The sequence below is a fragment of the Oreochromis niloticus genome, linkage group LG19 (assembly GCF_001858045.2).
Source record: "Oreochromis niloticus isolate F11D_XX linkage group LG19, O_niloticus_UMD_NMBU, whole genome shotgun sequence".
NCBI classification, from domain to species: domain Eukaryota; kingdom Metazoa; phylum Chordata; class Actinopteri; order Cichliformes; family Cichlidae; genus Oreochromis; species Oreochromis niloticus.
The window spans coordinates 22,645,847-22,667,461 of record NC_031983.2 but is presented as its reverse complement, the minus strand read 5'-3'; the positions used below and the strand labels follow the sequence as shown (position 1 = coordinate 22,667,461).

General features: G+C 41.5%; 1 protein-coding gene across 2 annotated transcripts; it reads right to left on the bottom strand.

Moving 5' to 3' along the window:
- Positions 1-454: 454 nt before the first annotated feature.
- Positions 455-19,871, bottom strand: LOC100706014 (dynactin subunit 1). Of its 2 annotated transcripts, XM_019348929.2 has the most exons (26): positions 15,960-19,870; positions 13,677-13,697; positions 12,303-12,473; positions 10,958-11,155; positions 10,135-10,339; positions 9,806-9,884; positions 9,540-9,699; positions 9,307-9,411; positions 8,495-8,686; positions 8,268-8,384; positions 7,966-8,118; positions 7,712-7,872; positions 7,339-7,507; positions 7,065-7,133; positions 6,684-6,896; positions 6,385-6,546; positions 5,815-5,946; positions 5,583-5,711; positions 5,147-5,289; positions 4,903-5,069; positions 4,657-4,668; positions 3,812-3,939; positions 3,354-3,537; positions 2,915-2,988; positions 2,683-2,772; positions 455-1,381 (listed from the first exon to the last, which is right to left on the bottom strand). In XM_019348929.2, the coding sequence occupies exons 1-26, from the start codon at positions 16,008-16,010 to the stop codon at positions 1,244-1,246; spliced, it is 3,423 nt and encodes a 1,140-aa protein (XP_019204474.1). In that variant the 5' UTR covers positions 16,011-19,870; the 3' UTR covers positions 455-1,243. The 2 variants fall into 2 exon arrangements, with proteins under 2 accessions (XP_019204474.1, XP_025756521.1); XM_025900736.1 differs by lacking the exon at positions 4,657-4,668 and having other exon boundaries at positions 15,960-19,871.
- Between the last annotated feature and the right edge of the window lie 1,744 nt (positions 19,872-21,615).

Genomic DNA, 21,615 nt, shown 5'->3' with positions numbered 1-21,615 from the left:
CTCGTTAGGCAATAACTGCAAACAGGAAATATGAAGCAACATATTCTTGCCAAATATAAACCACGCTGAGAATGCTCCACACCAGGCTGCAGGAGGAGGCTGGCTCATTTTCTATTATAGATTTGGTGAATCTGGGCAGCATGCAAGAGCATTGTCACTTGTATCTCTCCATTTTTCTGGCCATAAAACTAAATCTAGAGCAGGGGTCTGCAACCTTTAACACCCAAAGAGCCACTTGGACGCGATTTCCACGCAAAAGAAAACACTGGGAGCCGCAAATACTTTTTGACATCTATAATGAAGATAACACTGTATATATTGTTCTTTACCTTTATGCTTTGTGTGAACAACTAAGGTGTGTTCCTTATGAAATCCATGAAGTGCTATAGAGAAAATTACATTTTATTTATGTAATTAACACATTTTGAACTCCTTAAGAAATATAACAAAAGGAAAGACACCCAGCTGAACTAAAATGATCCATGTGGCAAACAAAAACTGTTGTCAGCTGCCACCCTTATATCGCCTTTGGGCTTTTGGAGCCTTGACCTGACTTCTAAAAAAAATAATTGGAAAAAAAAGGACTAAAGAGCCACATGCGGCTCCGGAGCCGCAGGTTGCCGACCCCTGATCTAGATGTAAAATACAAGTAAGGAATCACGATCTCATCATCCAGGTTCCAATTTACAGCCAGCAAGGCCTCAGTCAAATGCAGAGTTGCCTGAAACGAGTCACATGTGCAAAGATGTGCAGTCTGATTTTGGCTGTGTGAAAAAACAAAACAGTCCTTCTCTTTAGCCTCTGACCTGGACTGAATCACTAATAGTTAATCTCCCCAGTTATTTTCTCAGTTCTTTTAAAATGTCTTAAAATAGGAATAATTACAAGAAATGTTTTTCAAGCCATCAGTGTAGATTCCACTGATATTCAAATAACACATGAAAACCCTCAACATTTAAAAACGCTAAAAATCTGAGGAAGACTTCTCAGTCTTCAAAGAATGTGACAATGACTAACATAGTTGCCAATAAGCTGCTTGTCAGTCGACTAACAAATTCAGACTCAATTTAGATTTGTATATTTCTACATTTTAGCCTTCACCTGTGCACTTTGTAACCTGCAGCTCTGGCATCAATCTCACAGCTAATAACCTAAAAAGCCTCCTGGTGTGACTTGTTTGGCCCTGGAGAAAAAGCTGATGGTGGTGGAGTGTTTTGGTGCGGGAAGGCGGGGCATGTGATGTTTAGGTCCGCAGCAGACTGTGAACTCGCCGCAGCTCCGACTGTGACAGGACGAGGCGGTGGACCTGCTCCTGACCGCGGGGACACGGCACCATGACCCTTCCCACCAGCACCGTGTCACCCTGCTTCTCCTCCTTCACCTAAACACAGAAAATCAGTCGGCTTTAGATTCACTGAGATATTCAACATCTCTTTATCTCAGTCGGTGATCCCCACATGCTTCAAAGAGTCCATCATTGTTCCTGTCCCGAAGAAACCCCACCCTGCTTCTCTCAATGACTATCGCCCTGTAGCCCTCACCTCAGTAGTGATGAAGTGCTTTGAACGCCTGGTCAGAGACTTCATCATTTCTTCACTACCAGACACACTGGACCCACTACAGTTCGCTTACCGTCCAAATCGTTCCACAGACGATGCCATCTCTCATCTCCTCCACATATCACTTACTCACTTGGACACTAGAAGGGGGAATTATGTTAAAATGCTCTTCATCGACTACAGCTCTGCATTTAATACCATAATTCCCTCCACACTCACCACCAAGCTGGAGCACCTGGGACTCAGCTCATCTATGTGTCAGTGGATCTCCAACTTCCTAACTGGCAGACCACAGGCAGTAAGGATGGGCGGACATGTCTCAGCCTCCATCACTCTCAGCACTGGAGCCCCCCAGGGGTGTGTTCTGAGCCCCCTGCTGTACTCTTTGTACACATATGACTGTGGGCACTACCAGCTCCACCACCATCATTAAGTTTGCTGATGACACCGTCGTGGTGGGCCTGATCTCTGATAACAACGAGACGGCCTACCTGAAGGAGATCAGGAATCTGGAGAACTGGTGCCAGAGGAACAACCTCCTTCTAAACGTCAGTAAGACAAAGGAGTTGATAGTGGACTTCAGCACTAAGCAGGAGAGGAACTACCAGACCCCCGTCATCAACGAGTGCCCAGTGGAGAGCATATTTGCACTGCACAAGACACTTACACATGTGGATTGCACAACCCTGGACATTATATTTCTTCATTACCATTTAGTACTTGTACAGCTGCTGTTATTGTTCTATATTTCTTCATATATTCTTATACATCTCTATATTGTGTATTGTGTATTTTGTTGTACAGTTATTTTATTTTTAACTTTAATTTTTATATTTTATTTATTCTTTCCTAGTTAAATTCACCCTTCATTTTAATTTTCATATTTATTTCCTATCCTATTCATAGTCTTTTTTTTTCTTTAGGTCACGAGCAGTTGTCTAAGCATTTCACTGCATATCGTACTGTGTATGACTGTGTATGTGACAAATAAAAATTTGAATTTGAACTTAAAATTCAGAAGCATTTGTACGCTGTAGCTCATGTCAGACAGCCAAAAGCTTTCATTCATCCAGCTCAGAGTCAAAACCGAGCTTTATCAGAGTGCATGTACCAGCAGACTTACCTTAACAAATGAGGTTGAAGGGAACGTGGCGAAATCAGACGAGACTCGAGCTCCGGGCTGCAGGTTGACGACGTGTTCTGCTACCTCGTCCTGACAGAAGCAGAAAAGATGAAGACTGTAAGGTGAGTACTTCAGGTGCAGCATCAGCTTGAACAGTAATGTTTTAATGCAACTTTTGTGCATTTTTATCATCTTATTCTCTCTGTGCTTCACAGCTTTGTTTTGTTTGCACCTTCAGTCTGTCCAGAGTGTCATTCAGGGACTGCAGTCTAGCTGTCTGTTCCAGGAGCTGAGCACCAGGGGTCACTGCAGGGCAAAAAAAATATGAGGAAACTCTGAAATGCTGAAGTGCCCAACAATCAGTTCTAAATATTTGCACATGATTTCTGGTGTAATTACGTTAAGAGCATCTAGGATTCTATAGATTTAGCAGACAACACAAACAATACAAGGCAAATATTATGAAGACTTCCTACTACCAAACCTGCTTTAGTGTACAGAAATGGGAAAATGCCAGTTTAATCAAAATAATTACTCTTTTTACATTTTAGTTTTCTTTGCACACTAATTCTTCACTCAGATAAAAGTTATTCAGTCTAACCGTGCTGCTTTTGACACTGTCGTGTCAAATATTTATGAATTCCTTTCCTTGAGGAAGTAATGTCACATACCAGGAGATTTTCCAGTGATGTCCACCACCTTGACGTTGGCACTCATTTGCAGCAGTGTCTCCAGGAGCTGATCGGTCTTACGGTAGAGGGCACTGGAGAGCACTTCAGGACGTCCGTCTTTGGAGGGAAGCTTGGTCACATTGAGAGGAGGCAGAGAGGCAAGCTGAGCACGCATCTTCTCCGCCTGTTGGAAAACACTTTGATGGTGAATAAAAATGATCCATCTAATTTTAGGTGTGGTGATCTTAACCCAAAAAGACCCAATCCATGTGGAAGTTAAGGTAAAATCTCAGCTTTGAAAATCTACAAGTTTTTTTTTACCATATTTGTTGTGTTTAATGAAGGAATAATTTCACTCTTCAGTTATTTGTGTAACCTCTGCAGGTTCTTTGACCTCTAAAGTGTGACTTCACTATTGCATCCGTCGCATGCTGAGGTGGTGGAGAGGCATTGGTTACCTTCAGCCTGTTGTTCTCATTCTTCAGGTGTTTGATGCAGAGCCTCTGAGCTTCGATCTGCTGAGTCAGCAGAGGTGAGTCGATCACTTGAACGCCCGATCCAGAGCCGACACCTGACATCATGTTTGCTGTGAACGATAACAGGAACGCCTTATGAGTATTTGAGTGGAGCCAAAGCTTTATTTAAATCTCAATGTTGGCAGTATTTTCACATTCATTTGACCCTCGGACCACAGCTTTGTACTCTCGTCTTTAACATTTAGTTCTGATGAAAAACCAAATAAACCTCTCGCATGCTAGAGGCGCACGGCGGTGGAAGCAAAAATACATTTGACTTTTTATTCCACTGCATTTATTTGGCAGATGCCATTCCTGTGCATACTGACTGACTTGCATACAAATATTTGCATAAATAATGAGCAGATGTCCTTAAAAATATGGGAGGGAAATGGTGTGTATGCCAAAACAATGCATATACACAAAAACGAGTTCCTGCACGGTTTACTAAGACTTTTAGATACTGAATACAACACAAACAATACGGTTAGCTTTTTCTCAGTACCCATTCTGATGCAGTTTGATCCACCATCAGATTATTTGTTTCAATTTAATTCAAAGCTCTTTCTTGTGCTACAACTTCCTGGTGCAGTGGTATCATTATTGGTAGTGAATGAGTTTATTTTCTGACACCCTGGAATTTCCAGACCTGCAGACACCCTGAATAAAACATGCGTGTCATGTCTAACTCCTCTCAAATCATGCGAGTGAACCACTAAAGGTAAAAAAAATAAATAAATAAATAGCATGCATCATCACATCAGATGCCAATAGAAGCAAGTAGATACCTTTTTGTTCCTCTGAAGAATGAGTAGGTGAAAATAAGAGGAGTTAAAGAAGAGTTATACAGAGAGAAAGAAGAATCATTGGTTGTTGAGGAAAGATATTAAACTGGAGTTAAAATGATGATAAATAACCACAAAATTCAGCATCAATCCTGCAGTGTGATTGTCAGGTAGGTTAGTTAAAGTGCAAATTTATCTATTACCAGAGAACCACCAAACTAAGAGCATGTTATGCAGCTGCTCACTCACCGCCGGCCATTCCTGTGACAATGGAAGCGATTCCTGATGGCCCGGTTCCTCTCAGCCCATCGATGGTCATCTTTGATTGGCTGTTGATTCTCTGCTTCAGTTCGGCCTTCTCTGCCTCAAGCTGATCGATGTCGGCCTGCAGAGCGTCCATCGTCTCCTCGAACTCTCTGCGGAGGTGAGGACAATATAACACAACTGTAGATCTCCTCAATAATCTAAATCACAGACGTGTTCTTCTTCTTACTTCTCCTTCTTCTTCAGCAGAGTCTGGGCTTCATCCAGTCGAGTCTGAATCTTCTCAACACGTTCGTCTGCATCTTTGGATGAACTGTCCAGCTTCTTTTCTAGCAGGCTGAGACGCACGTTCGCCTCGCTCAGCTCTTCTCCCTGAAAAAGCACACATACCCCCCTAACTCAAAACACTGTGCCTCTGCAGAATTTGCCGAACAGCCAATTTGTTACTTTTCTTCAGATATTTTGGAGCAGATTCCCTCAGTGTGGACAGGTGTGAACGTTGATTTAAAACCAGTTCAGAAAACACAATTACACAATAAACTCCAGATGCAGATGAATATAAACCATCTACCATTTCAGCTGCATGAACTCTATCCTGACAAATGATTCTGCAATTGTGTGTTTTTAATGTTTTTATTCACAGTGAATTTGCTGCTTCTTTCTACCTTGATCTTGAGAGACTTCTTCAGCTCCTTGATGACCGTCTCTCTGTCCTCCAGCTTTAAGCCGAGTCCTTCTGCATCTGTGATTTCTGCTCGAAGAGCTGCCGCTCGCACATCTACTGGCGGAGGGTTCTGGAAGAAAAATGGAGTAATATGAAAATAATATTCTGGGTTCACAAAGCCACAACTAAAATACCGACACAGCTTCACAGTGGCCCCACACTGAGCTAATTACCTTGTTTTGAGGCTTCTCTGAGTCATACTCTCCCTCCTGCATAGCAGTCGCCATCTTGTTCATGGTTGCTATGACAATGCTACAGGACTGTCGCAGATACTCGTAGGGGTTGGCACCCTGGGATCCATAGATCTGAAAACGCAAGTATGATTGTCCAGAAGGCTGTCAAGTCAGTGGTCCATAAACGTGCTCAGACAACAACAAAAATCAAAGTACATGAACTCCTTCAATTAGCAGGTGAGACTTTTATAATAGTTTCCGTTACATAAACACTTTCTCAGCTCACATTGAGTTCATTCAAAGAATTGCTGGCTCTCAAAATTCCCAATAATTCCTGCTGCAAGATGACTTCTTATGGAAACTGTTGTCACCGTGTCACTGCATTTTTTTTTAAATTTATTTACTTGAAATATTCTGCTATAAAAGAATTTTTGCACCTGAATCAATATTACTTTTTATTGTCAGCCAGAATTCTTAATTACAAATGACTAATTTACTCTAAGCAGTGTCGTGCACATACGTCCCAGCAGGTCACGTGACCCTGTTTCACTTAAGTAATAATGTACGTACTTGTTCTCCAGCTTTGAATGCCACGTCCTCCAGTTTGACAGCCGACAGCCCCTCCTGTTCACCGAGAGGTGACATCATCTGAGCTCCGGCTGCTGCCACTTCCTGCAGGACTGCCACCACCCAGGTCAGGTGTTTCCTGCAGTCTGAGAGGGTGTCTGACACCTGTTGGGTAAAAAGGTAAGATACGAAGAAAACGAACATGAAATGAAAAACAGAATTTTTTTAATTTTTTTTTACTGTCACTTTCACCATAGATCTGGAGGGGGGGGTTAACTTGATGGTTTGATCACCATGGTTACCTGCTGTCCAAAGCTAAGTGCCGCTGGGATGCCGGGCGCATCCGTTCCAGGCATTCTACGACGAATCTTCTTGCAGAACTGCCGGATGTCGCTGCAGGATGTCTCCAGATCCTTCAGCAGCACGGCGAGGTCGGCTTTCTCCTGACCCGCGTGCAGGAACGCCCGCAGACGACCCACCTCCACAGCCATGCAGTCCAAGGCACTCTGGGTAAACTGCACATGAACATAAGCCATGAGTAACCAGTGAAGTCTATTTCTTTAACCAGAAAAACAAAAGCAAAATACATGAAAAAAGATTGAGACAAAGCTGGATTGAGGGCCGATGTGGTTTATAAACTTCCTAAAGATTCCTCGGAGACTGCAGGTGATGTCGGTACTCACTCTGATGTGATCAGCCAGCTGCATGGTGCAGTCCTCATTCTGATCTGCCAGGTGGATGCTGTACAGGTGCTGAAAAAGGACAAATATTAAACAAGCAGTAGGAGTCTAAATTGCATGTTTTCATCATAATCCAAATGAATTTTGTAATACAATACAGGAAAATATACTATAACAATGAAAATAAGGCAGAATATTAGACATTAAATACTTTGTTTTAATGAAACACGGTTATATTAAATTACAGTAATCATGCATTAACTTTGTTTGTGTGTACCTGATAATATTTAATGGCCTTGGTAAGCGGCTCCACGTTGACAGTCTCATCCAGCTGGTCTTTGTGCAGCAGGTCAATAAGGAAGTCCAGAGATCGCTCGTGGACGCTCATCTCTGGGTACAGAGAGCCGATCTTCTTATAGACCTCCACGCTGCACTGAGACAGAGCTCTGACAAGCACAAGAAGAACGTATGGAGGAGTTACTCTAATGATAAGCAACCCCTGAAAAAATTCTTTATTCGGAAGCAGTGAAACAGCGTCAGGCACAGCCAGGACATTAACACTGAAAATACAGTTACAACTTTAAAGAGTCGTCTCTCAGGCTATCATATCAGGTGTTTATCTTTAGTTTACAGTCTGTGGTGATACTTACTGCTCGTATTTGTGCAGCGTGGCCTGCAGCAGACTGAGCGAGTAGACGAGACCACCCGCGAAGCTCAGCTGCTCACCCAAAGCTCCCTTCAAGCCGGCTCGCTCCACGCAGTTTTCATTCAGGTCAAATTTCTCCTGTGCCTGTTTGCTGATCAGCTCGGCCTAAAAGACACGTAAACAGGAACAAAGACATGTTTAAACCTCATGAAGAGCAAGTCTCGTCTTCCTGTTTCTAAAAGATGCAGTGGCTTTTACCTTGCAGATGAGTCTGGGGATGAGCAGCAACACCAGGATGCAGTCGTGGTCTCCACCGTGACGGAGGAAGGACTCTGGCATGAAGGAGGTCAGAAGAGAAACGTGTCTGTTGGCCTGACCCACCTCCATCTTCCTCAGCTCCATCTCAATAGCCTAAAACAGACAGAAGTTTTGTTTAGCTCCAAAGTTAAAATCAGAAGTTTTGATTTAAAACCTCTAAACACAAAGGCAATCTCAAGCCATGTGAAAAGAGGATAAGAGCTACTTATTATTCAGACCAAAACCCTGTTATTGGTTCTGACCTTGGCGTAGGCCTTCGTCTCTGCAAATTTAATCTTGAAATCAAACATCTCCGCTGGCGGCTGCTGCTGCAGCTCTGCTGAGGCTTCCTGCTGGCTGGTCAGCTCTCTGTTCACCTCCTGCAGCAAACACATGAGAACAATCATGACTGACTGACTGCAGGACACCAACACGTGATTAACAAGTTAGATATGAAAAGACGTTTTACATATTTCCTCTACATGCTTACCTGTAGGTGAGCCGTGAGCTCCCGGTACTTCTTGATGGTCTGCTGGTAATCGGCTACGGTCTCCTGCGCGGCTTCAACTCGTTTCTCTGCCTCTCGGACTCTCGCTGCTCCCAGATCCAGCATCTCCCTCAGCTCCAGCTCCGTCTCTCTGGCGTTCTCCTGCAGCTCGTCGTTCATCTCATTTATAGCTTCCTGCACGAAGGAGATGATCACAAACAATTAGGGCCACCTCCTTTTTTGAAATTGGTTTTTGAAATCTGTCACTGTTTTTCTAGATCAACAGATTTTTGTGGGGTAATTATGAGATTTTGCAGCTTGTATAAACTCATGTTTTGTTTATTATTGGAAAAAACAACGTACATTAAAGTTTCTTTAAACTGGAATCTATTTTCTTGTATATTTCAGTGATTGTGCAATAAGCTGCAATGCTTTCAGACACTTTTGTCATTCTTTAATGACAGGTACAAGACAGACGAGTTTCTTGTGTAGGACATATGATCATTGTTCGAGGTCAGTGCACACCAAAGGAGCACTTTAATCCAACAAAAGCTGCAGTGATGACAAACACCAGAGGGCACCAAATGCATATTAATGACCCCGGGCCCATATTATTAATGAAATGAGTCAGCAAACAGCAGTACTTCAATTTTCTCAGACCTTATTACTATACATGTATGCAGGTAGGCCAGTCTGAGCAGTAAAACGAGATAGTGAGAAATAAATCAGAGTGTTTATGGACTGAAAATCACTTTGGGATTTTTATTAAGCTGCTCAGTTTGTTGCCATGTTTCTTCTGGGCGATTCTCACTCACCAGATCTGTGACTGTCTCTCTCAGCTCTCTGACTTTCTCCTCCAGGTCCAAGTTCCTCTCTGTCAGAGTTTCCACCATCTCCTCTGCGCCTAAGGCTGCATCCACCTGAAAGAGAGCACATGTTGTTTTTCTGCCACGAATTAAAAGATCACAGGCCTGAGGGAGCTACCTTTCACTTCCTCTACAGTGTCACAAGTCAGAAAAGATGCAGCTCAGTCATAAGGTCCACTGACCTGCTCTTTCAGCTCATCAATGGTCTTTTCTGCCGCTTTCATCTCTTCCTGCAGTTTCTCCTTCTGGCTTCTCAGAGAGTCAAGCTCCACGTTCTTCTTCTCCATCTGCTTCTGCAACTTCACGTGTTCCTGCTTCTCTGACGCAGACAGGTCACGCATCCTGGACACAGAAAATACACATCAATGGTTTGGTAAAGTCGTAAAGTCCTGAATTAAAGTTCAGCTCAGTATAATCGTAGCTTTCATGAAGACACCAGTGGACCTACCTGACCAGAGCTTCCTTCAACCTGCTGTTCTGCTCCTCCAGCTGTTTCACATGGTAACTGGAGGCGGCACCATCTGAGCCTGACAGAAACCCAAAAACAAAACAAAAAAATAAAGCTCGTCATTAAAGCTTGAAAACTTTTCATTTTACACTAAATTTATGTTCATTTTACATAGTTTAAAACCCAGACTCAAACTTAAGTATTGGTATTGATGGTTCATCTCCTTCTGGTGTGATCACTGCTGATTAAACTACCAACATGCTCTGATTTAATAGAAATGTGGCCTGCATATAACAACATCTGCAACGATAACATCAGCTCTTCAGCACCTTTCTCCTCAATCTCATGCTTGAGGATCTCCAGGTCCATGGTGAGCTCATCCACTTTCTCCTTGAGGGAATCCACCTCCAGCTGCAGAGACTCTGCTCTCTCCTCAGCCATCTCCTTATCCAGCGTCGCCATCTCGATGGCGTCCGCTGTGTCCGACATTTCCTCCATGTAATGCTCCTTTGCCTCCAGAGCTTCTTTAGCCTCCTACACACAAAAAAGCTTAGTTTCAACAAAGTATTAAATAACTACATGTTTAAACTGCATGCAAATCATGTACTTTTCCCCCTTATTTAAAGCCAATTATAAACTATATTTGTCATATTCATAATATTTGCAAACATTTGTTTTTGTTGCTTCTCTTTAACCTCTAAAACATCAGATCCTTTAATAATAATTTTACAGGAAGTAAGAAGGTATGTGGCAGGTGCTGTTAATCAAACATACTGTGAACACTTTACCAAAATACCCAAAATAATCTGCAATAAAGGTTGAGATGTGTTTAGGCCCAATAATCTCAAAACCTACAGACTTAAAGTAAGAGTGTGGAGCAGTCAAAAGGCCATGAGCCAATGAACTTAGAGGACAACAGCTGGAATAAGGTCTCAGCAAATCATCTGCATAAGCAGCGGCCTGGCCTAGTAGGGCTTTGTAAGTAATTAATAAGATTTTTAATGAATTGTCGTTCTTTTGGAAGTTAATGAAGAAACGCAATTGCTAGCTAGTTTTTTGTTAGCGGTCGACTGCTGCTTTTTAACACTTTTCAGCTGAGCCTGAGCATCTACACTGCATCCCCTCCCTCCTCTTCCATCTGTGGCTCCTTACCCTCTTGGCCTCCTTGAGTTGCTTCTGTAGCTCGGCCTGCTGTTCTTGCATCTTGGTCTTCCACTCCTGCAGCTGCTCCAGCTGGATCTTGTGCTTCTCCAGCTCCTTCAGTTTGGCTTTGTCCTCCGTGCGCTTCATCTTCAGGGTCTCCAGCTTCTCCTCCAGGTCCTTCACTTGATTACGCAGCGCCTCCTCTTCCTGGGTAACAGTTATATGGACAAGATGAAGAGGAAAGTGAGATTTAAATAAACGCATATTGCAGGAAACTCTCTAAAACACAAAAGGAGGATTCAAACTTGCTCCATTTTCTTTCCTTTTTATGAATCATTTCTCTTTAACGATTCTTCAGAGTGAAGACTGAAAGCAGTGGATCAGGTTTAAAGCCTTGTGTTAGAAGCACTTGCGCATTAAATATTAAACCTGCAGAAAATTCACCTGTGGAGAGAAAACACACACATACATGCTGTATCACACATCCAGTGTGCACACACTTGCAGATAATCACACTCCTCTAAACACTCTCTGAATCCTGTAATAAACGTGCAGCACACACGCGGGTTAAAAAGGGAGTCACGCCTCAGCTGATTAAAACGTTAGTGAGAGCAGAACAACACTTCAATACTTCAAGTGCAGAAACATCACATCACACCACCTGTGTTTCCATAGTGACATCTTCCTGGGGGGACAAAATACCAATTAGACCGATTATCCCCACTTGAACATTACAAAAAAAACCCCAAAAAAACACACACACAGAAGGCGATTTTTACAAAAAGTTAATGTGATAATCTCTGATGTTTAAATACAACTTCATATGCAAAAGACAACGAGAGACACAAACGAAGGTCTTGGTGTTGATTTGTTATCAGCACATTAACAGGCAGATGATTCACAAAAACATAGGTAAATTCTGTCATGTTGCCTAAAAAGCGGTTCAGACCTTCAGCTCTCGTTTTGACTCTGCTGGATGATGTCAACACAAAGTGACAGCTGGGTCAAAAATACACTTAAATTTAGAGGAGAGATACTGACAAAGTTGTCACATCTGATTTTACTCCTTCGTTGTGCTTGTGTGGGTTATACTCAGAGCCCACCGACTATGATGGTACATTAAATCCTGTTAAACAAAATGTATGAATGAATTAATGTAACTATGGGTAGTGCCTTTTTAAGCAGGCTTTGCTCATTAACATAAATACTTGTTGTGGACTAAGTGCTGCCACAGAAGCTTCCTTCATAAGGGGTATTAAGGATTCAAAGAAAAGAAAAATATATAGGTAAACAGTAAAACACATGAGATCTGTCCAACGCAGGGTGAACAGAACTGATCCAGACACACACTGACCTTGCTGGGGATGGGAGCTGGAGGGTTTCCAGGGGAGTGGAGGGTGGGGATGACCGGAGCAGCCAGGGGGGTCTGTGCCGGCGTGCTGGGCTCGCTGCTGCTCATCTCCCCAGCAGAGGCTGAAGCCGACCCAGACGCAGCCCCCTTCCCTCCTGCAGGTCGGCTGGGCTGCTGAAGGAATCAAGAAAAAAGTCCAATCAACAACAAGAATTTTTTTTAAAAAAGAATCATTTTGCAAAAAGCAGCAAAGAGTAAATCACTTGTGTGGATGAGGCCAAAAAAGGTGTCCCTCTGAAAGCTGAGTGCATTTAATTATTGTAGTTTTTTTTAGCTTGACAGCTGTGATTCAGGATGTGATGTCTACAAGCACCATGAGAAACGTTAACAGCTGCATCTGACAGAGTTACAGTGCTGTGGAAAAGTCTCCCCTCATTTCTTTACATTTTTTTTCCAAGGAGCCCGATTAAACAGGACATCTTTTAAACTGTACCATTAAGCATGTTGTTACTAACAGACTGCCACAAAAAAAACAAAAAAAACAAAAACACAGAATAGTTTAATAAAATGAATATGGTGAAGAATAAAACATGGTCATAACAACACGGTCTTTAAAATTGTACGAACTCAGTTTCTGCTGCATTTTCTTTCATGTTTGCGCATGATTTAATTCATCATTACACCTATTTCCAATTTCTAAGCAAAATATGAAGAAATTAGGGATTGTTCACCTCTTCTGCATGGTGCTCCTCATTTAACTTGAGTTTTATAAAAATTAAAACAGGACTGTATATTATTAAATGTCTATATATTAAAAGACTTGATTATTCACGCTCATTGTTTGCTTCAGACCTGAAAAGGAGAATTTCAGTTTATCTAAAAATTGGAAAAACTGACTAAGTTGTTTGTTGTTTTAGCTGTTCACATTTCCAAAAAAAGATATACAACTGGTCCCTTCTTCAGTGGACCTCAATAATGACCCCAGACACAATTAAGACCTTAAAATCGAGATTGTTGGATTAAGTATTACTGATGTAATAATAAATGAGAAGTGCTGAAAACATTAATATAATATATAAAAACGGTATGCAGCAGATGGAAAGCAATAAGAAATAAAGCAAACTTTAGATGAATAAATGTAGTATTGACGTAAGTGAGTCTTGATAAAATGTTTTTAATAAGTGTAAAATCTGTAAGATTAAAGTAGACCATCTAGAACATTTTTATGCTTTTGAACAAAAAACAATTTGTGTTATAAATGAGCAGTTATGTGCATAAATCTGATCTGCCTCATGAAGTGAAAATAACAATCACATGTTTAAATAACACGGGCTGACAAGAGGCGGAAACCCTGATGATGTTAAAGACTGGGCTCACCTTTGGCCTTCTGGCCGTGGTCTGAAGAAGAGGAGGAGAGGAAGCAGGTAAAGGTCAAAGGGCAGCAGGAGGAGAGGAGAGGAGGGAAGAGAAGGAAAGAAACAACCAGGGTTAGTGATTCAAGGCAAAGTCATAGTAAAGAAAGATTATAAAAAATAAAAACAAGGAGAAAATGAGTGGATGAAGCTGATATGACTTTAGGGCATCCTTGAATATCTGCTGCTTCACTCACAGTTGAAACCCTGTTAATGTATTCTTCTTCACAAGATGCCTCCTCTACTTATATTACTATCATCTATCATAATAACATCTACAAAGATCTCTGCTCTGCGGTTTCTCTAATGATCTTTATTGTCTTAGCTGATCTCCGGGCCTGATCTCATCCACCCATATGACCACAGTCTTGGCAACAACAGAGACACTGACTGGTACTGCCGCTGTGACCTCAATGACCGCATTGTATCTCAGTTAGCTTCATTTCTGTCGAACTACATTCATACTGCTGAGGTAACAGCAGCATTCGGGTACAACATGTGTTTCAGACATGCTACACCGCAGGGTGGATGACAGGATATGCAGTTGAGCTTGTAAAGAAACACTTTGCACTGTATAACACACATGGGTTTCACTATTTTTGATTTCCAACCTTGGGGAAGACAGTGACAAATGCAGTCAAACTACAGAGTCCGTGGTAACTTGTCCACAAATCTTCAGTCATCCAGGCCTATAGACAAGCTAACAACCCCCTGTAAGGAATGTGTATTCCTCAGTGGGTTGGTGAGTGGTTTTTGAAACCAGTTGCAAAGTTGCTTCACCACAAACACCCTTGTGATTGGTTTTGGTAGCAGACTGCCATGGTCGACTACAGTTTTCATGGAAGATACCAACTCGTCTGCAAACACACATTTTAAAACTATTACCTTGGTGGTCTCCATTTATGCTTTGTGTCACACTCTGCAGTTTCACTACTGCTTAGCAAGTATTTGGGGAGTATATGCAGACAAGCTGGCATCTTTCATAAAAACTACAGTCTGCAAGGAGGTGCTCGGTGCAGCAGTGTAACCCAGCTTCACCTACTAACAGCAAAAAAACCTCCAACATTCGACTGGTAAAAATATATTTTTCCCCAACTAACCGAAGATTATCAAGGGTTCATAGACTGATCTCTAGGCCCAGGTTACATGACCTAATTATTTTCCTGTGATATGAAACTGAGAAACTGAGTCGCTATTCAGCAAAATCATAGTCTGTTTTTCTATAACATACTAAAGTTCAAATTATTTTCTTCAAAGATCCTGGAAGTAAATGAAAAATGTGGTACCAATTTAAAAAAGAAGAAAGATAAAAATACTGAAGTGTAGATTTGCACATGGAAAAGATTTATAATATATTACAAATGTACCAATTAACCATTGTCTCTGTTACCTGTAACTAGTGTTAAATCACAGAGGAAACGATCTTTGACAATACCAGAAAATTCTGAAGCATTCAGGCATGCTACAGTAAGTCTACAGTTAACAATATTAATCTTTTCTGGTGACTATCAGTTCATGTTAAAGTACGTTTCTGATGATTAGCTCAGCATTTAAACTAGTCAGGTGACCACTTAACCCAAGCCTGACCAGACACTTGTATACCTTCCAGCATATTCAGGGTAAAATGATCTGTTGCATCCAATTATCTTCCACTATCTGCCCTCAGTACACTCAATCCATATCCATCTCCATCTAGTCTAGGCTAGTTATTGTTCTTTATTGGATTAAGGCTCTACCATCCAGCAGAAACTCGCCCAAGCTTATAGCTGTACCACCTAAGATCCGTCAGTCCTCGTAAACCACAGTGTCGTGCTATAGTTCCCAGAACAAACTGTACTCAAACCACATCTGCCTGTTTGCCACATCTGCAAACATTGATGGAAATCAACGTATAGTCATGAGTAAGACATAGCTTCCGTATGATGAGGCTAAATAAAACGATAAATATGATACATGGCAACTCAACAACTGCAAACACACGTAGAAGCATGGACAGCTACCAACAGCATGGGCAAAATAAACTTTGAAGTCAAAGAAAGAGCACAGCTGAGCTGCAAACACTTTTACTTTTATGCTGGGAATGTTAAATATCAATGGTCTGGGCAAAAACGGGAAAAAAAAGGCAATTCCACCTTAAACAAAATGAGGACACATGACCTTTACAACAGCTCCGCCAACAAAATGAAAAGGATGATAACATCAACACAAGAAACCCAACAGAAAAAGAGCATCACATGGAGTTCTGTACCTTCCGGGGTGCAGGAGTCTGTCTCATCATTTTTGCAAGGGAAGAAGACATACACACACACGGTCACCCAGAAACAAACACACACACAGAAACAGGAAGCTGATAAAACAGGCAAAGATCCACAGACAGCAGGTTCAGAACAGACAGGCGGAAAGCTGAAGCTGAACAGTCAGACAGGCAGCGGCTCAGGCCGGGGAGCTGCAGTGGTGCAAATGGCCGCGGCGATTTATTCCCAGGCTCCCCCTCCCTCCCACTGTTCGTCCCTTCCTCCTGCTATCGTCCTCCTTTATGTCCTCTTTCTCTCATAATCCATTTGCCAGCGCCCTCTGTCAGCACCTCTCTTCTGCTCTCGGCTCTGATTAGGACTCGAACATCCCTCTGCCGCGAGCCTCCAGCCTGCTGCCGTTTCCTGCTATACCGGAGACGCCTCTCCTCCCCTAACCTCCCTCTCCAACCCTCTGTCTCATTTCCCCCCCTCTTCTCGCTCTCCGCTTGTTGGGATTTGTCAGCTGCTCCTGCATTACATCACTGTGTGCCCTCCTCCCTCCCTGCTGCTCACCCACTCATCACCACTTCTAACACAGACAGACGGGGGGAGGGGGAGGGAGGGATGGGTGTGAAGTGGTGATTGGGGACAGACAGGGGAGGAAAGAGATGATGTGAGGCAGAGGAGGGCGGGGCTGTAAATGGAGGTGAGAGGGAAAAATGAGCAGCCATGCTGATGCAAGCCTCTCTTGTCTCCTAGCAACGCTGGCAGATCCTCCATAAGGTTTGTTAAAATGAGGCAGACAAAAACAAAAGGGGTGGGGGGGCAACACCTGAGTGGCTTTATGAGGTATACCTTTCTTAGTGAGTCTTGCTATTTCTGAACTGCGCCTAACCGTGCTCACTTTACATAGACACATACCCAGAGTAGAGAGGTTAAGAAAGCCTCACGTAAAAACTCAGAAATGCAAACAGCATAACAGCCAGAGATAAGATCCGAACTTTAAAAGTAACATTAACTGTAGCAAAAGGATTTTTTTTTTTAATTTAAAAGGGAGATTTAATAGTTCGACAGTCTCCTAAAGAGCCATCTAAGGAAGCGATCGTGATATCTTCCTCAGTTCCACTAATCTGTTGCTCTGCACCAACAGCTGAGCAGGAAGAGAGAGGGATCTCTAAGAGGATTAATCCACAAAGTATAAGATACTCTGATTAGTTGTGAGCTTTAAACCTCAAATACTTTCACGTCATGGGCAAAAAAACATGGGGAGAAAATATCCAATGAGGTTTTAGTAAACAGGCGATGTTTAAGAGTATTAGGAATCTGATTGTGGAGAGAAAAAACAAAACAAGCAACAGGACGTCAGGCTGCAGAGGCAGAAAGAAAAACAGCTTATGAGTATCTCTTACAGAGCAGCTTAGAGAAAACTGTCCTGTTCAAATATTAAACATATTTTTCCATAATCCATTCAAATTCTCTCCAGCACACAGACTAAGTGCTACTCTGAGAGTGATGGAGTGAGAGTGGCCAACAGACAGAGTGGATGCTGAGATGGGTGGAGATGTATCAGGTTCCTGCTTTCCCAGCACACAGAGGGAGGATCGCTGCCTCCGAGGTCACTGCAGTGCAGCTTCAACTAAACAAAAGGAGATAAAATTACTGTCCAGAAAGCATAAATAAGCCCAAACACTCAGCTGAGAAAAATAAGGGCTAAGTCTGTGACAGACTTCAGACTTAAGGGTCAACCTTCAGAACAGCAGTACAAAAGCATTTTACTTTGCTTTTCCTCCACTGAGTTTCCATTTCGGTCTTGTCTGTAACATTTCCTATTCTTCCTCAGTTTCACCGGCTCTGTGACTGAACATTTGATCCTCCTGCTTTAAAGTTCCCTCCTGATGTTCAAAGTCAGCCTGCCAAGGAGGAGATGCAGACCAGGAGACGATAAAGAAGAACCGAGCTGACGGGAAATCTATACTCTGCAGGTTACTGCAGGCAGGAGGGCAGCTCATTTCACCTCAGTCGCATTCTGACATTTTCAAGGAACGCCTGCATGTATGAGTCAGCCAGGAATGACAAAGAGCAGCGGACAGCCAGCTTGGATGTCATGATAGACGTGTGGGAACAAATACAATATTATAAGGAAATTATATTTTCTAACTTTGTGGCTGGTCTCAAAATTATTGTGTAACAGGATAACGTACACACCACCCTGTCTTTAATAAAGACCTTTATTAACAAGAGTAATAGGGAGTGGTGCAACAGATGGTCTAGCCCTCACAGAGCAGTGAAGTCGGTATCATGCAGTCAGTGTGGGATCACACGAAAAGACAGAAGAACTGCGGTTCTCTAAGATGCTTAAAACAACCTTGGAAACTTGGTGACGGTCACACCAAAGACTGATTTAATTTAGTTTGTTCTCTTAATACTAATGCTTTAGTTAGTAATAAATTAAAGTGATTTAGTAAAGCTTTCATTCAAGAGTCAAAGGCTGAATCACTGGACTCTTCAACATAATAAACTCCAAGTCCAAGAACAGAAGTGATCCATCTCCTTCACAAAAACAGAGACTTCAGGGTTTAATATAAAACTGTTAACTTCCATAATAGGTTGCAAGATCTGTTAATGTTATCAAAAATGCATGAATATACAACTTAGTATCTAGGCTGAGCAGAAATATCCCAAAAGTGACAGAGGAGTGAATGAGAGGGCAGGACCAAAACCCATGAACCCAAAAACATGTCCTGATCTTTACAGTTATTTTTATTTCATGCAATTAATCTGCTGCAAAAAATATCTATTGCCAATCAAATAGCAAAGGTGTAGAACATAAGGTCCTGGGGGCCAGAAATGGCCTGGCAAAGACTCAAATCTGGCCAGTCTTTGGAGAATGTGAAGGAGGATATAAATTTTAGACTTTTAACTGTATTTTTTACAATATTTCCTACTAAAAAAAAGACCTCCCCACAGCCATTCATTCGACACCAAACTAATTAACCAATAGAAAAACAGTTAAGTAAGACAATTTCCTGTTTTTTCATTGTCTACTATACATTTTTTTAAAGTGTGTCTGTGAATTAACAAAAACATTCTGCTTTATAATTACAGGACAGTGTTGCCAGAACTTTTACAGCTTTTACAGCCTGCAAGACACAGGTGACCCTCCCCTCCCATGCCAACCAGACATCAGACCATGGCTTTAATGAGTGGGGGAGGATCCTAACAGTTGTGCTGACAGATTTCTTCATCATGTAGAAAATCTGAGACATACTGTTGAAATCATACTTCTTTTTCTTAATTTGATATCGCGGAGATTAAATATGCAGTTAAACTTCTTTACATCGACACAAAGAGGATTTTCACCACTCTGGCCCACCTAAACAAAAAAGCGGGCTGTATGTTGTGCACAATGTAAAATCTGTTTGACATCCCTGGTCCGAAGCCTGAGATAGTTATATAATAATGACGGACTGCTTTTTGCCCTTTTTGTTAGCTCATGTGTGTCATTTTACTTTTATAGATGCAACCTTGCAGAGGCAGTAGGTGGTAAGTGGTAACCATTGTTGTTGAAAAACAATGGTTCCATCCAGGAACCACTGCACGTTCACAGAGACTACCCCCAGATTTGGTGGAGTCTGAAGCCTCTAAAAACCCTTTGGACAATTAGCATGTTTGAATGTGCACAGAAAGCAGAAGACCAAACAGACAATGTGGGACAGAGCTGCACCGATGCAAACAGAGAGCAGACAGGGCGGTGAGGTGATGGGACACAGCTTTCATTCATACAAACATAGAGCGCTTCAGTACAGAGACCAGAGATGGCGGTGTGGTAGGCTGCGAGGAGTCATGGGTAAAATGAGGGGTGAGGCTCTGTTGCCATGCAGCAGCGAGGCCATTCAGAGCCACGGTTACCACGGTTACTACGGTCATCATCATAACATTACCACTGTACCGAGGTTAGAGAAACATGCAGCACCTTTTTGGGTTTCACTCCTCGCTGCGTTGGTCAAAGGAGGTAAGGAGACGAGGAAAGGAAGGAGGAGGGAGGGAGGGTGAAGGTTAAAGATCAGGCGTTTGTCAGCGGCATGCCGGAGGTGATGGGAACTGTGGTGGTTTGGACCTGTGTGTTGGACCTCAATAACTTTCACAAACACAAATCTCTTCATAGTCACTTCTCCATTCTCATTTTGTTCATTTCATCCACATTAAAAACCACAGAAAAACACATTAAACTACAATTTTGTGTAAAAATATTTTCATTGCCCATTATTAAATAATTTGATTCAGCCATTTTCCCATGGCTGGTAAAAAAAAATTAAAAAATACATTTTTATTTTTGTCACTATGACACAAACAATAAAAATGGAAACCATCAGATCCTGCAAATACAGTATATGTAAACAGGAAGTACCACTTCTTTTGAGGGTAAGGTTTTACATATCAGGACATGAAAGATTATCTAGTCCTTACCAGGTATTAAAATTAGATCAACACAACCTGAGATCAACAATAAACAGGAATATATTACGACTTGTACTGTACAAGTCGTAATATATTTAACAAAAACTGAGTGAAAAATCATAAGAAGTGTGTGAAAAACATAAGCACATGATCCAGTAGCTTGTAAAACCACCAACAGCAACAAAAACCTGAAGTAACTGTTTTCACTTTATCATTTACTAAGGACCAGATTATTTTTATTATGTCCTCATACATGAAACCTTACAGGTAACTTTCCTTTTACAATGACTGTACAATTTGTATAAATAAAACAACATAACTGGTAATAGAAAAAAAGTTACTTAAATGTGACTCATTTGGAAATATAGTTTTTAAATCAAATGCCTCTATTCTGGTTTTCATTTGACATTAAAAACTTAACTTATTATTAAAACGTATGAATACAGGTATGATACAGGTTTTTCTCTTTTCATCAAAAGCGAACTATTACCCCATATTAACAGACTGCAGGTTTAAGGTAAATTTAACCATACTTCTCTTCAGCACCAGATTTCTATTAAAACATATTACGAACAAAATTTAACCTCACTAAATAAATTATTAGTTTGGTCATATCATGATCAGTGCTTTTTGACTCCTGAGTCATGGCTCTGATGTGCTGGATTTTTCTATATTTTTCATTGTGTCTACCAAACATGCAGAGCAACACTGGACTTACGTGAGTAAACAGCGCCCTCTACTGGACAGAATGAACTCATTCAACTCTAGAGCTACAATTTGGTTTAGCACATTTCTGAAACATTTCTTGTTAAACTCAGATTAAATTATAATTACATAAAGCTGAATTAAGTGGAAACATTTACAGATGTATATGTGCAAGAGCCTCATATAATATTCCATATTGTTTAATAATCCCATTACTTTATTTTTTATTGTAAATTAGAACTAATTACCACATCACAGTGTTATGTTACACTAGTTTCATGTAGGAGTCACCTTTTTAATTCACAGCCATGCTATGATAAAGCCAAATTAAATGTTAATATACTGGAGGCACTTTCCCCAAACACCTGATACTAATAAACCTGTGAAAATGGAACCGTGTCTGACAGCAGCCATCAGAAATGAATTAAATATCTCACATATGAATCTCCCTGCAGAGTGCAAATCGGCAAACAGTAAACACCAACACATAGCACTTATTTTAGTACG